Consider the following 16,161-nt stretch of genomic DNA (forward strand, 5'->3'; position numbering starts at 1 on the left):
ATTTCTCACTTCTTTGTCCAGGTCTCCGTAGCTGGACAGTGTAATTCCAAGGTATTTTATTTCCATTACTTGTTCAATACTTATGCCACCAATTTCCATTTTATATCTGATTGGTTCTTTACTGCTTACTATTGTTTTAGTAAGGTAACATTCCTTTCTCACTTAAGCGAACAAAGATAATTGCAATTCTAAAACCGGGCAAATCAAACGATAAGCCAGAAAACTACCGCCCCATAGCTCTACTCAGCATCGTATATAAACTATTAGAAAAGCTTCTCCTCAACAGAATTAGTCACAGGATACTAAAAAATGTCCCCATTTAACAAGCTGGCTTCCGCCCTCATCGAAGCTGTACGGACCAAGTGCTGTCATTAACAACTTTTATAGAAGCTAGTTTTCAAAAGAAACAAAAGACAGCAACAGTATTCATAGATCTAACAGCAGCATATGATACTGTTTGGAGACAGGATTAATATATAAACTGGCCCGTATTATCCCCTGCAGAAAGATAATTAACCTCATTGACAACATGCTGACAAACAGAGCGATCCAGGTTATAATAGGAAGGGAGACGAGTAGACAGATGAAACTTAACAATAGCCTTCCACAGGGTTCTGTTCTTGCCCCTTTACTTTTCAGCCTCTATATTGCTGACATGCCTGAAACGAATCTGGGAAGTTTGGATATGCTGACGACTGGACCCTTGCAACAAGCCACCAATCTTTAGAAACTACAGAAATTACTCTCACAAAAATGACCTATCCATCCTCAGCGAATACCTTAAGAAATGGAGACTACAACCAAGTACTACAAAAACTGAAGTATCAGCTTGTCATCTCAACAAGCTGGCAAACAGAGAATTGCGAGTGTATTTTAATAACAAGCTGTTGAAACACAACAAATACCCGAAATACCTTGGGGTTACTCTAGACAGAACGTTCACATTCAGAGAACACCTGACGAAAACAGCAGCAAAATTGAAAACACGCAACAATATAATACAGAAACTCTGCGGCACTATATGGGGGTCCACAGCATCAACTTTAAGATCATCTGCTCTTGGCCTGATATATCCGGTGGCAGAATACTGTGCACCAGTGTGGCTAAATAGCAGGCATACCCACCTGGTCAACACTCAACTAAACCGTGCTATGCGTATGATAACAGGCACAATTTAAGCCTACCCCTACAATGTGGCTACCTACCCTTAGTAATATAGCACCACCCAACCTACGCCGCGAACATGCATTGGTTAAAGAATATAACAAAATAATGACAGCCGCCAGCTTCTAGTCCACAACGACATCCCAGATATTCTTGGAAACCGTCTCCGATCCAGGTTACCCCCTCTACAATCTGCTCAAGCGCTGCAGCAATCCAACTTTGACTTAAATACCCGATGGAGAGAAGATTGGGAAAGTAAGACAGAGCCGCATTACCATAGTCTACCGGACGACACCATAGAAAAAACTGGCGAATTTGAACGTCCCCGGAAGATTTGGGCAGCCCTTAATCGAATTCGAACAAATTGTGAAAGATGCGCCGACTCCCTCTACAGATAGGGTAAACTTCCCTCGCCTTCTTGTGACTGCGGCGCTGCAATACAGACGATCAGACACATTGTTCAGGACTGCCCACGCAGAGCATACACAGGCGACCCTATAGACTTTGTAATGGCAACCGAAGGGTCAATCGAATATATAAAAAAATTGGACATCTGTTTGTGATGCATTGTATAATGCATAAATATAAATATATTCTGTGATGTACTTAAAAAATAAATTGTTTTAGTTTTCTGAGATGAAACTGCCTTATTAAATTATTCTTTTGCGCTTATGTTAAAACTGTGGAGTAATCTTTGCAGACTATCTTCATATTGGGATATTAGTATTACGTCGTCTACGTAACAGAGTATTTTTACTTCTTTGTGTCCCATTCTGTATCCTCTTCCTTTGTTGACGCTTTTGATAATTCCATCCATGATTAAATTAAAGAGCGTATGGCTCAATGAGTAGCCTGTCTTACTCCGCTGACTATGTCTGTAGGTTCTATAAGTTGTCCAACTATTCAGACTTCCATTTCGTTGTGTGGCATATATTTTCAATAGTTTTTATGATACATAGGGGAACTTCTTTATTATACAGAAGATGGATTACACCTTTCGAGTCTTATTCTGTCACAATGCTTTCTTCGAGTCAAACAGACATAGGTTTAAGTTTATACTCAACTCTAGTGATTTCTCAGAAGTTTGCTTTATGACGAATATTGCATCTGTACACGATCTTCCAGTACGAAACCCTGTTGTTCATCCTAAACTTATCCTCTTATTAACACTTGTTGCATATAATGAACCGTTTTTATAAATACATACTACGAATTGCCTTAAATTGCTGTCACAATAACCTTCTGGTATATGACTAAGAACACTTTTTCTATTTGTAGAAACGTGCAAAATGAATTTTCTATAAACCCATAAGGCTTTTGTCGAAGAAATATATCTAAAATATTGCGCGATACCATAATTATACGTCGTGAATCCTTTAGGCCAACAACTGTAATAATAATTGTAGAATGAACTATCTCGTCTAAACCTGAACATATTTCTCGAATCCAACATATTGTGGTGGAGGTACATGCGCCAACGCACAGTCTGATGTCGATACTCGGAACTCTTTTACATACTCTTAGACTGTGACGATTCTTCCGCGAATTCGTTCCTGCCAATTCGAATGTTCGCTTTTGAACTATGGGTCTTTATCTCTTCTAAATCTATTTTCCTATACAATAATTTTTGTTAATACCACATATTGGTAGATAAACGATCTTGGAAAGTGAAGCAGCGAAACTGCTATTGTCATCTAGATGCTTATCTCATTCTTTCTGATAAATTATTAAAGAATGTCTAGTTCACGAACTAGTTGTGGTCTTTATTTGATATTCACTTTGTGCTTTATAATAGTAGCCTGGGGTCAGTTTTATATGTACAAAAAAACTGAGAGGAAATCGTTGAGGTTTCTCTTTTTATAATTTTACTTTCTGAACTCTACAACTGGCAGAAGGATAGTTTAAATGTGTAAACAAATTTTCTGGTGTTTCTTCCGAGTCGGAGTTAACCATGTGTTTATATGAGTTTCAAACAATGAAGTTTTGACGAACCTCTAAAAATCATATGAATAAGCTGAATTTTCGTCGCATTAAAGACTATCACTATCGTAAAGTATGTCTAAATTACCGAGAGCAGAAGAAATTACGGGAAGAACAGAAGATTACAACGCGACAATTGGAAACACCTTGGCCATCCATAATACTGACCTGATTTGGTACCAATGACTTTTTTTTATCCTGTCTAACCAAAACAAATTGCGAGTAGAATTTTGGAGGCTTTAGGAAGCAGAAATGCATATTTATTTTAACTATTTTTCGTATTCCTTCTTCTATCTTTGTTTCTCTGCTTATTGGCCAATCTAGAGCTCTTGCTTGGTAACTGTCCACTCTGGTGGACTTGATCGCTGAGAAATGTATCATTTGATCTAAATAATCTTCATAATGGTCTTTCGTAGAGTTTGAAACCAATTCTTACAAATCTTGATCACCAAATCTCCTCCAATATGAGTGATAATCAAACGACGGCCTTTAGTAGCCAAAAATTGTAGTCCAAAATACTTTTCTTGTAAAATATACTTCATTAATCCACATTTTATCCAGATATACAGGGTGCCCCGAAATGATTGGTTATAAATTATACCACACATTCTGGGGTCAAAAATAGTTCGGTTGAACCCATGGTACAAAGACGCCTTTGTACCATGGGTTGAACCTAAAGTACAAATGTGCGCATAAAAAAAGTTACAGCCCTTTGAAGTTACAAAATGAAAATCGATTTTTTTCAATATATCGAAAACTATTAGAGATTTTTTATTGAAAATGGACATGTATCATTCTTATGGCAGGAACATCTTAAAACAAAAATATAGTAATTGTCCACAACATAAAATTTTATGGGGGTTTTGTTCCCTTAAACCCCCCCAAACATTTGTGTACCTTCCAATTAATTCATTATTGTGGTACCATTAGTTAAAAACAACGTTTTTAAAACTTTTTTGCCTCTTAGTATTTTTTCGATAAGCCAGTTTTTATCGAGATGAGCCTTCTTTTTTAATATATTAACATAAAAATTTTATGGGGGTTTTGTTCCTCTTTAAACCCCCCCCCCCCCAAATGTTTGTGTACGTTCCAATTAAACTATTATTGTGGTACCATTAGTTAAACACAGTGTTTTTAAAACGTATTTGCCTCTTAGTCTTTTTTTGTATGTCAGCGTATATGAAGACTTACAAAAAAGTAATATTGTGAACTGGAAAGAAAAAGCTTTGGACAGAAAACAATGGAAGGAAGTGGTCAAGAAATGGATGGAAAGGCTATAATTAAGGAATATTGTAAGTGTTTTATATGAATGAATGTAATATTGTATAACATAATAGTATAGGATATAGTGTTATAAATATTATATGTAATAATAATTATTGTAAGAAAAAATTAAATCTTTCAGCCCTAGGTCTTCAAGGCCTGTTGACCTTAATAAATAAATATGTAGTCCCTTTTTGATAAGTCACCTTTTATTGAGATGTGGCTTCTTTTTCAAAGGAACATATACCTAAAAATGTAAGTTATAAATAAATTTTCAGATTATTAACAGGTGTCTATAATCATACAAATATGTGGTGACTTATCAAAAAAGTACTAGGAGGCAAAAAAGTTTTAAAAACATTGTGTTTAACTAATGTTGCCACAATAATAATTTAATTGGAACGTACACAAAAGTTTGGGTGGGTTTAATGGAACAAACACCCCATAAAATTTTTATGGGGTGCACAAATTTCACTTTAATTTTTTTAAGATATTGCTGCCATAAAAATTCCACATGTCCATTTTCAATAAAAAATCTCTACGAGTTTTCGATATATGAAAAAAAATCGATTTTCATTTTGTAACTTCAAAGGGCTGTAAGTTTTTTTGTGTGCACTATTGTATGTAGGTAAGTGAGGTTCAATCAACCAATTTTTGACCCCAGAATCTGTGGTATAATTTATGACCGATCTTTTCGGGACACCCTGTATAATATTGGTGGTGGTGCCTTCATTCCACATACATACATATCGTGCTTCCCCCAAACGAGGTCCAATTTGTGCAACGTTTTAAACTGTCTTTTAATGTTTGGCTAAGTTTCGTCACTAGAGTTTGTGGACTGTATGATTTATGTTGGTGGTTCAAGTGGAATTAAAAAAGGGTTATGATAAACAGACAATAAAGTTTATAAAAATCTTACCAAGCCCTGTATAGTCACTGGTCACTGTTCGAGTTTTGATTAAACACATGTGCCGGTTTCACTCGCGGATTAAATAGTTCATGTAAGAGTTTTCAAGGTTTTTAACGGATTCACGATAACTTCATGTCGAATTGAACTGAAAAATTGAACAAAGTGGTCCCAGGTTGGAATCTATTAATGCAAAGCCCTTCTGGTGTACTCTCTCCGATTACGTGAGGGATATTGTCAGTTGCAGTAAATCAGTTATCAATAATTTTGAAACGATGTCTAATTTGCTAATTACAACAGATAATATTCAGCAGTGGGAGCACGCAAAATAGAATTCTATCTTAGTGACGTCATGTTGCCTAGCAACCGTCGATTCTTTCATTAGGAAATTCTATTTTGTGACGTCAGCAAAATATAATTGTATTTTGCGTGCTCTGGGCCCAGTATCATTTCCAATTCCAAGCCTAATCTCCCTGTCCATAATTTTAATTGGCCCACGTGTATAATAAAATTTATAGAACAGTCCCAATCTGTAATATCAAACAGTTGTCCAAACGCTAAATTAGCTGAGTTACATTAAAAACTTGACCGATCTTCTTTAATACATGCTCCAAAAAACGAGTTTCGTCTCTCATTCAAAATACCCCCGTAAAACAATGTCACTTTGACGGAAAACAAATTGAAGGCCCGAAAAAATTTACATAATTTGCGACCGGTTATAATATCTGTGGACTTTAACGCGAATCTTCACTCCACAAGACGAATGAGATGCATTCGAAATGGGCGCATTTATTCCCCATGGTTAATGGACCGGCATTCATATTCAAATAGTGCCCGTCTCAAGTCTCGAATCTTCGGGCAACATTTTTATGGTAAACACCGACGAAATTTATAATTTTCGTTATCTAGATGTGTTTACTTAACGGTTTCGTCTTTATATGGCTTGAAATTAATCGAGGAAATCACATTTAAATTATGAATCCTATTTAAATGCGTATACGAGGAGCAAACAAACGGGAAAATCACTTCCAGTACAGGTACGGAAGATATACACACCGGCAAAATTAGCCGAACACCTTAAAAATTGGACATATTTGATGTCTCTAATTTCCTAAACCTGTTGCCCGATTTGAGTGATTCTTTTAGTGTGTCTTATTATTTAAGAATATCGGTGTAATAATATTGTTGCTAAAGAGGTAAATGTCATTTTATACCGGGTGTAAAAATCATACTGTGTTTTTTTCTTAAAGTTCGGAACACCCTGTGGAATATTATAGCATATATCAAATATTTTCAAAAACATTTTCTTTTTTGATTCATTAACTTATGTTGGAAAATAATAAAGTTATGGGCTTTAACAACTAGCCATGTGTTTCATCAATAAATCCTCATAATAGGGGAGGAAAGTATGCTAAATTTGCAGTTACTCGAGCGTTATGGGGACCTATTGGATTGTGAAGAGTGGGTGCTAAAATCAAAAAAAGTTAAGATAAGTTTTCCCTAAAGTGTGGAACTCTCCATTGTTTAATTTAATTTTCCATTTCCAGCAATCGTTTTTTTCCGATTATAGCGCCATCTATCCATAATTGGAAAAAATGTTGTGAACAAAAGTTGCTTATTTTTACGTCAAGAATCCAAATCTGCAATAAAAATTGGGGGCTCCTATTTAATATTTTAAAGTAACCCCCCACCCCAGCTCCGCGGGGGTCGTGTTTGGTGCCATTCGATAGATTTTTGAAAAATATTGAATACGTGTATTTTGCAGTTTTACGATCTGATGTTCATTTCGAGAAATATCGTATTTAAAATTTTTAATTTACCCCCACCCCTCTCCGTCGGGTGACGTGTTTAGTATTATTCGATAGATTTTTGAAAAATATTAAACACGTATTTTTTTGTTTTTCAATCTGACGTTTATTTCGCGAAATATTCGCTTTTTTTTGTGAAACTTTGTGACTCACCCATTTTCTTTCGCCCCGCTCAAATCGTCAGATTTTTTAAATATACACTATTTTGCATGTACTTAACTTACCTTATCTTAATCTGACGATTTCGAGTTTTTCTAAGAATAGATTGATTTTTTTTTCGGGCCCCCCTTAATGAATTCTCCGGTGTTAAGAACCAATATATATATGGTATAAGTACATTTACACTTACAGGGTAAAGGTTTCTCCCCATGTGATAATCTGACGCGCTCGAGTAACTGCAAAAATCCCCGCTTGGGCTCTCCTACCATCATTATCTGCTTAGTTTAATAAACAAGCCTAAAGTAAGTCAATAGTTGTATTAAATAAATAAATTACTAAGGGACGTAAGCGATGTCACAATGACGACCACCCGTGGATTTCAGCTGAACTTTGAATCAAGTATGTAATTTCAGTATTTATTTTTGCATGTTTTTTTACTAATTTTATAATACTTTCGACGAAAAATGAACATCAGATCGAAAAACTGCAAAATACACGTATTCAATATTTTTAAAAAATCTATCGAATGGCACCAAACACGAGCCCCCACGTAGGTGGGGGTGGAGGATTTAATTTAAAATCTTAAATAGGAGCCCCAATTTTTACTGCAGATTTGGATGCTTGACGTAAAAACAAGCAACTTTTATTCACAACATTTTTTCCAATTATGGATAGATGGCGCTATAATGGGAAAAAAACGATTGTTTCAAATGGAAAATTAAATTAAAAAATGAAAAGTCCCCCACTATATGGAAAACTTAACTTAACCTTTTTCTGGTTTTAGCACATACTCTTCACAATCCAATAGGTCCCCATAACGCTCAAGTAACTGCAAATTTAGCATACTTTCCTCCCCTACTATTACTATGAGGATTTATTAATGAAAAACATGGATAGTTGTTGACGCATGGCATATAACTTTTTTATTATCCCACATAATTAAATGAATCGAAAAGGAAAATGTTAAGAAAGCCTAACTCTACAATCGAGTTTTAATTTTCCAAATGGGTGTTCCAAACTTTAAGAAAAAATCAAAGTATGATTGATACACCCGGTATAAAATGATATTTACCTGTCTAGCAACAATATTATTTCAACGATATTCTTAAATAATATGGCTATAACATATTAAAAGAATCACTCAAATCGGACAACTGGTTTAGAAAATTCGAGACATCAAACATGGCCCAAGGTGTTCGGCTAATTTGGCCGGTGTGTATATAGGTCATAGGTATATGGGCCGTTCACTCTTGTTAGAGTATAGGTCGCTCAAATACTATGAGCTCTTTTAATCCATTTCACGAGGTGGATTAGTCCGCAGTTTCCTTTAGGTCATCGTTCATAGGTTGTGATGTTTTTTTGCCTTCTCTACTATCTTCTTCCACTCTCTCGAAACTATATTATCGATCGCTATGTAAATAAATACATTATTTTAAATGCGAGAATTCACGAATATAACGAATATAAATACCAGGGAGCAAGGGTCGGAGCGAGGATACAATCCATTGCTCTCCGTAGTGAGCACAACTTAAGTGAACAGTTACCATGCAAGATTAAAGATTTACCATTACCTGAAAGTAACTATAAAAAGAAAAGGCTCTAGATTATGGCCAATAAGCAAAGAAATACAGATAGAAGAAGGAATACTAAAAACAGATAAACTAAATATATGTTACGGACAATGATGTAAATTGACCATTGTCGTTAAAGACCGGACATTGTCGTGAATGTCAATTTCACCTGGTTATTAGCGACAATTCCCGGCCATTAACGACAATAACATTAGCTATTGGCCAATGTTGTAAAAAAATAACCTAAAATTAGAGTTTTCATCAATAACTGGTCAATAACGACAGTGGCCAAAAGCAAATGGCCAATGTTGATAAATAAATAAAATTATGTATGATGTCCTATTATTTTTTTTATAAGTATATAAGATAGCTTTTGAAGGCTAATCATTTTTATTTGGACAAGATAGTGAATCATGGCATTTTGTAACACTACTACGAGTAATTTCAGCACGAGCACAGAAATGAATCAAATAATAAACATAACCTATCTTTTAGTCTAAATTTCAACATTGACCAATAATTAACAACGGGCATTGTTGACATTGACCGGACAATGATGGAAATGTTATCAAGAATTTAAAATTATCATCAATGTCCAGTTTCTATGGACAATAACGTTAATATCCGGCCATTGTCGACAATGACTAATTCATGATGCCATTGTCGATATTGACCGGTTATTAACGTTATTACGGAGTTTTTGTGCACACAAATACGTAAACGTAACGCATCTTTTTGACATATACGCTTGCGCATTAATGGTTGAACTCGGTCGATTACGGGCTGGTACGTTAGGTTCATACGCATCCCTATCGAGCCGAAAGTCACCGAATGCACACGAGGATCTTGCCCGATTACCTACCAAATGAACATTTCATCAGCGTACTACTCGTTTCTAAACATTTTAAGGTTATATTGGTTATTGGTTTAGTCTATTTGAGTAAAATTATTCTGTGTTTGTAATTGGAAATTGGAACTTCATAATAGATTTAAAATTTTATTGTTTTTAAGTTGTCTATTAATAAAGCAAAACAAACAAAATCTTGTATTAATTGAAGAAATACAGTGATCACCACAATTAATAACTAGATAAACAAATGACCTAGTTTCAGTAAAATTTTCAAATAAATATTACCACACTATTTGCATTATACCTACTGCAATTCTGATGTAGGTATACAATAATTTACAACTAAAAAGTAGGTATAAACAAAAATAAAAAAATTTTAACCTAAGGAAAAATAATATTTTTATATTTAAATAGAAGCAATTAAAACCATACAATTTCACCATTCATTTATATTTTTTTACATTTGTATATTAATTGTATATTGTGTGAACATTGTTTTATTTTTTTTAATGTCAACGGAATTTAAAAATGACTTTACGATTTGCTTTACGTTACGTTAAGGCAGTTACAAAAACTACCTATTTTAACATTCATCCTCTACGACACGTTAGTTGCTTTACGTATACGGAGATGCGTACGTTACGTAGCAACAAAAACTCCCTATTGGCCGGAGTTACGTTATTGCCCGTAACATATACACCAACTGATTCCTACTCCTAAAATTAAAATTGTAATCAATTAATTTCTGTTAGACGGGAATAACAAGAAGTCAATTGGTACCAAATCGGGTCAGTATTATGGATGATTTTGAAATTTTATATAAATAATTTGTACGTGTAAAGGTAACCATACACGGAAATACTAACGTAATGAAATAAGTGTTCCTTACCTGTATAGCCCGGCGCGCAAGCGCACTGGTACGACTCCAAGGACCGCAGCGAACACGTGCCCCCGTTCAAACACGGTTTCTGATCGCATGAATTCGCTATTCTGATCTCGCACAGCGAAGCACTAAACCCGAGCGGACACTGACAGGTGAAGCTCGGCGCTTCACCCGGTGACACGCGAACCTGACACGAGCCGCCATTTTGACAACGGGGGCCTTGCGACGGGTGGCACGGATTCGGGTATTGGCAGTATTCTCCGACGTATTTTGAGGTGCAACTGAAACAAAAATCAAAATTAGTATATGATAGAATGTATTATTTTAAAGTGAGCAATTTGCAAATGGTGCGATAGTGTTTAAAAACATCAAAAAGCAATGTATTAATAGCATTTTCTGTAAATGGTTCTTAATGAGAAATAAGTGTTCTGTGTATGGTCATAATCAACAGCCTCAACTTTTCAGAATGTTGTTTGCAACTGTTTTAGCTAAAACATCACTGAGTTTTTGAGTCAATATGGAACACCCATGGTGAACTTCCATGCTTCACTTGCATGAAGTGAAGCATGAAAGTCACTCAAAGATATCAAAAACGCAGATAACAGCTTGCAATGTTTTGCTTCCGTATTTTATGATATGCAAGTTATCCTCTTCATCAATTATCTTGAAAAAGGAAAAACCAACCACAGTACTTGCACTGTTAACCATCAACGAGTTTCTTTTGTTCGATTATAAACAAAAGTCAAGAGAAGACAGTCTTTTGTCTGCCTCTTGGCAGACTATTAACCAGAAAGTGGAAGATAGACTTCTGAAATTTAAAAGAAAAATAATGAGAACGATAGTGGGCTACAATGTAACAAGAGAGGGAAAAGGAAGAATGAAAACAAATGTCGAAATTGAAGAACTAAATGAGAAAATATAAAATCTCTTTGATTAGAATGGGTAGGATATTTACAGTCCTTCTGCTATAGGCAAAAATGATTTTGTTTTATATATTTCGGACTTGTCGAATATGGACAGACCAAGAAGTGTTCAGCATCAACTATCATTGCTTTTAAATTAGAAAAACCAGCGAATAACAGCAACTTATAACCACAAATCGTGTAATAAAACTTCATATGTGGTCTGCGTATATTTTACCAACCATTTCGATAGCACCTGAATTAATCAAGATAAAGATTCTCATATTTCTTTGATAATCTTTAAATTTTTACTAAAACCGTCCAGAGGAACATTTATTCTGTGGTCCATATCACCGCGGACAACTTCATATGTAATGACCTCTGATCATTAACATTAACCAACCCATTCCTTATCTAAAAGACGAATGGTAACTCCTGAGTACATATACGAAAAAGCTTTAATGGCATCTCATACTTAGTGAATGCTTAAAACCGACTAATGGTATCGCTCGACAGAGAAAGTCTGTTGAATGGATTGTATTCATAAAAATGTGTCCATGGATAAAAGTGGATTTTTTATTCGTTTCTTTTATTATAGTTTTTTGAGGGAAAATATTTGGAATTCTTGTCGTAAGATACAGAAAGGAGTAATTATTTTATTCCGTATTTCAATTTTTTCATTAAGAGGGTAGGCGCAAATATTTTACGGCTATCCCTACTTTTTTCTTTACACGGCAAATTACATGTAGTAAAATTCTCACTAGTATGGAGATGTAAATGTTAGTTGACAATGACATTGTTATCATTAACATAGAGATGGCTTTTGAATGTTCTTGGATAACCGTTACTTGTATAATCGCTTAAATAATTAATTCAGTTAATTAATATGATTATTTTTTCACCAATTATGTATGCAGTGATTATAATAATTTATATACTATAGTTACTAAGTTATTTTAATAATATATTATTACTATGGAACGCTTAGATAAATTTTAAACATCTTTAACAACAAATAATAATTTACTTTTTATTAATTTCACGACTTAAATCAATAATTAATTAAATACACTATCAATATTATTTATTAAACACAGGGGCGGTTTCTCCATTGGTTCACTTGTGCAGTGAACACCCAATCAAATTTCATTAAAATACATATTTTTAAAAATCTCATAAATATCATTAAAATATTTTTTCTTAAATCTCATAAATTTCATAGTATCATTAAAATATAACTGTATTTATTAACCACATAATTTATTTGCACAACACCGCTACGCTAGATGCACGTGGTAAGTGCAGAATTCAAATTGAACCTGCCACTATACAGTAACCCTATAGAAGAACGAGAGCTCTTAAATCCGTGAACCAGCGATTCTCCTATCTTAAAACATTGAGGATTTGTGCACTGCGCACAGAGACCGGGGCGGAGCGTTTCGATTCACAGTTTGGCATTTTCTATTGTGGGAATTTATTAAATACAATATTGGTAGGTAGATTTTTTAGGATGGAGCCTTATTCAGTGAAGTTTATAAAAGAAAATGGAAAGAGTTTTGAAAATCGACTTCTTATAAAAAGAATGGACTAACTTGGCCGGAGATAAACTTGGTACAAGAATGTGCAATAAGAAACAAAAAGTTTAAACATTGTTTTAAAGTTGAACAATATAGAAAAACTTCGTGATTATGCGGGTGTGATAAACTACATTCTTTATTTTGTTTTCCACGTTTAGTGTTTTCAAAGAATAAAACTATAATTTCAATCTCGGTCTTTGGATGCCGTTAAAATAAACGGATTTTTAAACAGTTTTGACAAAGCCATTTCAATATTCGTAACTTCTGCGTCCACCTTCACCACCGAAGAAGCGCCATCATTCAGTAGGTATCATATTCTGCACAAAACAAAAAAAGTGTGTGACATCCTGCCTAATCGGTCAAAGATAGGTTTCATTTTACAGAACATCTTTTGGCGAGGCCCCAAAAATTTTTCGCCTGCGGCGCTTATTCGCCGTTTGTATAATTACATTCTTTAATTGAACACCCTCCTTAAATTACCACGAGCCGCCACTGATTAAACACCTCAAAATATTTCTGAAGCCCTGTTAAATATTTAGTAGCCTTGTTTATCACTGTCTTGTCAACACATTCTGTTCGACTGAGTGCGTTGTATGACAAAGATACATGTATGTAGAGAGTTCGATTTGGAAAATATCACCACAGACATGGTGTTCATTTATTGAATCCTGAAAAAACTCATAAATATTTTTGAAAATTTTAAACTCTGAATGAAAGATTACATTATTACCGAGGGCCGAAAGTCCCTTAGAATAAACAAAAAGTTTCTTTTGAATGAGAAACCTGGTACTGGTCAAACCAACTTCAGTAAAAAACAAAGGAGAAAAAACAAAAAGAATGTGTGTGTACTTTGTACGCACGTAAGAAGTTATACTTCTATTATAATATAATTTCAACGAAATAAATATACCTACTTACAGTTACAATACAAAAAATTAACAATAATTACCAAAATTTAACCAAAACTTAACAATTTCATATATTAAAAAAAAAAAACGAAAAAAGTATGAATCGTCCGGGAATTGAACCCGCAACCTCGCGAATTCTCAATCTCTGGTCCAATGCTCTACCAACAAGACCATCAAGGCACATACTATTAACGTGTCAGATATACATATTTACACATCACGGTGACAAGTGAAATATAAAAATAGATGTTTTATTATTTTACGCCCAAGGAAGACAAATCCAAAGATACAAAATTATAATAAAAAACCTTTTAAACCACATTTTTTAAATTGTGCAAGTTGTATTATTAATATTAATGTTAATAAATGAAATATAAATATTTTGACGTTTCACAATTTGACAATATCATAACAAAATTTGATCTACTATTTTTAAAACACTTACCAGTGTAAGATTCTTTAGCTTTGAATAAGCGAGATCGTAGATCGGCCCGGTTGATTGTTGCTTTCCACAGTAATTTTGCGGCACTCATACTAATAGTCACAGTTTCATGGACTTTCACATTGACATGCAACAATCATTTCTTCTATGTTAATAAGTCCAAAAATATAATATGAAAACTATTTAAAAAGGCAGTATACCCATTAACTAACTTTTTGTTTGTTGTTTCTCTTCCTACAAATTTTAAAACGCAACAACCATACACCATACATAACCAAACCACAGTCCCACAGCTGTGATACAGCTGCCATATTGGATAATTTTTGTCATGTCATTTGAACATCCAATCAGAACAAAGTTGTAATGCGACTGCGCCGGGATCAAAGGTTTTAATCATATTAAAATTCACCCTCATATCGCGCGTAAAGAAGTATAACTTCAAAAAGAGTGGCACGACGAATGGCAGATATTTCTAGAAAACTATAAGGTGACCAAAAAGGAAGCGAAAGAAGAAGAAGCAAAAACTAAAACAGAAGCGAATAAAAGTACATAATATATACTGTCAACTGAAAATTAGATAGAATAAATCCAAACTGATTTTGGTGTTTGTAGGTTTTTGCGCCGAAGTAACTAAATAATTTTATGGTCCTGTACTTTCTGCATTGTTAATCATCTGCTTACATATTATCCTCATACATCAGTGGCGGCTCGTGACATCTGCTATAGGGTGTGCTGCATGAACCACGGCCAATATAAAATAATAGAAATAGAATAACATACGAAAACAAAAACAATAAAATTAGCTTTAATACTAATTAATAGTAACTAATAACGACATGCTATAAAAATCTGATTAACTTACATTTATTGCATTTTTCTAAATTGGAAATTAATACGCCGGTCCTTTTTTGTCGCAAACTTTTCGATTACTTTATCGTTAAAGTTCGGTATTGAAGCGATGAACTTTTTTTCTATCGAGAGTGTGGAAAGGGCTGTTAATCTGTCTTCGCGCATTGAATTTCTTAAAAATGTTTTGATCCGTTTTAAAGTTGAAAAACTACGTTCAGCTTCTGCTGTGGTCACAGCAGCACGGCACAGATGCACGGCACAGATGCAACGGTCACGAATAACTGTCGTGAATTGCAGCTCGCAAACACATTTCCGAGGCCGTTAATCAGCCGATTGCCGAAGCACATCGGCTAAGATCGCCGTTTGCCTAATAAATGCATTTTACCGCTGCCAGTGTTTCGGTTGTTATCGACGCGGCTTCACTGGAGCAGCAAATACGTAAAAAGATTGCTTCACTGGAGCACCAAATACGTAAAAAAATTATACGGTTTCACTAGAGGAGTAAATACGTAAAAAAAATAATATTAATCATCGTTGTTGGTGAATTATTATTAACAGTTGATGTTTAATATGATAATATGGCAGATTTGAAATAAAACTATATTAATTATTCTTTAATAATTAAGATTTGCTATGGTTGTTTGGTAGTTCTGCAGCTCAGCAGCACATAAAGAAAAGCCGCCACTGTCATACATAAACTGATTCTTCATTCATCTGCGGTGACCTGTATTAGCCAAAGTTCTTCTTGTCTCTCTTAAAGTTACCTACACTTCCTTAGAGACATTATTTTCCATATTACATTCAACATGGCTCTTTTATAATATCTTCGTTTCACCCTTCTTGACATCGGATAGATTTTTAAACGCTTCTTCTTTAGCACGTTCTAAAAAAGGACAAA

The 16,161-nt window shown here is 34.4% G+C and overlaps 1 protein-coding gene across 1 annotated transcript in view; it reads right to left on the reverse strand.

Annotated features, from left to right (window-relative positions):
• Nucleotides 1-16,161, reverse strand: part of LOC114342869 (neurogenic locus Notch protein) — a 490,390-nt gene that overhangs the window by 273,315 nt on the left and 200,914 nt on the right. The window contains exon 3 of the mRNA XM_028293768.2: nucleotides 10,592-10,866. Within this exon, the coding sequence (XP_028149569.1) occupies nucleotides 10,592-10,866 (275 nt within the window). The remainder of the gene's footprint in view (nucleotides 1-10,591; nucleotides 10,867-16,161) is intronic.

This window comes from Diabrotica virgifera, chromosome 5 (assembly GCF_917563875.1).
Source record: "Diabrotica virgifera virgifera chromosome 5, PGI_DIABVI_V3a".
NCBI classification, from domain to species: Eukaryota; Metazoa; Arthropoda; class Insecta; order Coleoptera; family Chrysomelidae; genus Diabrotica; species Diabrotica virgifera.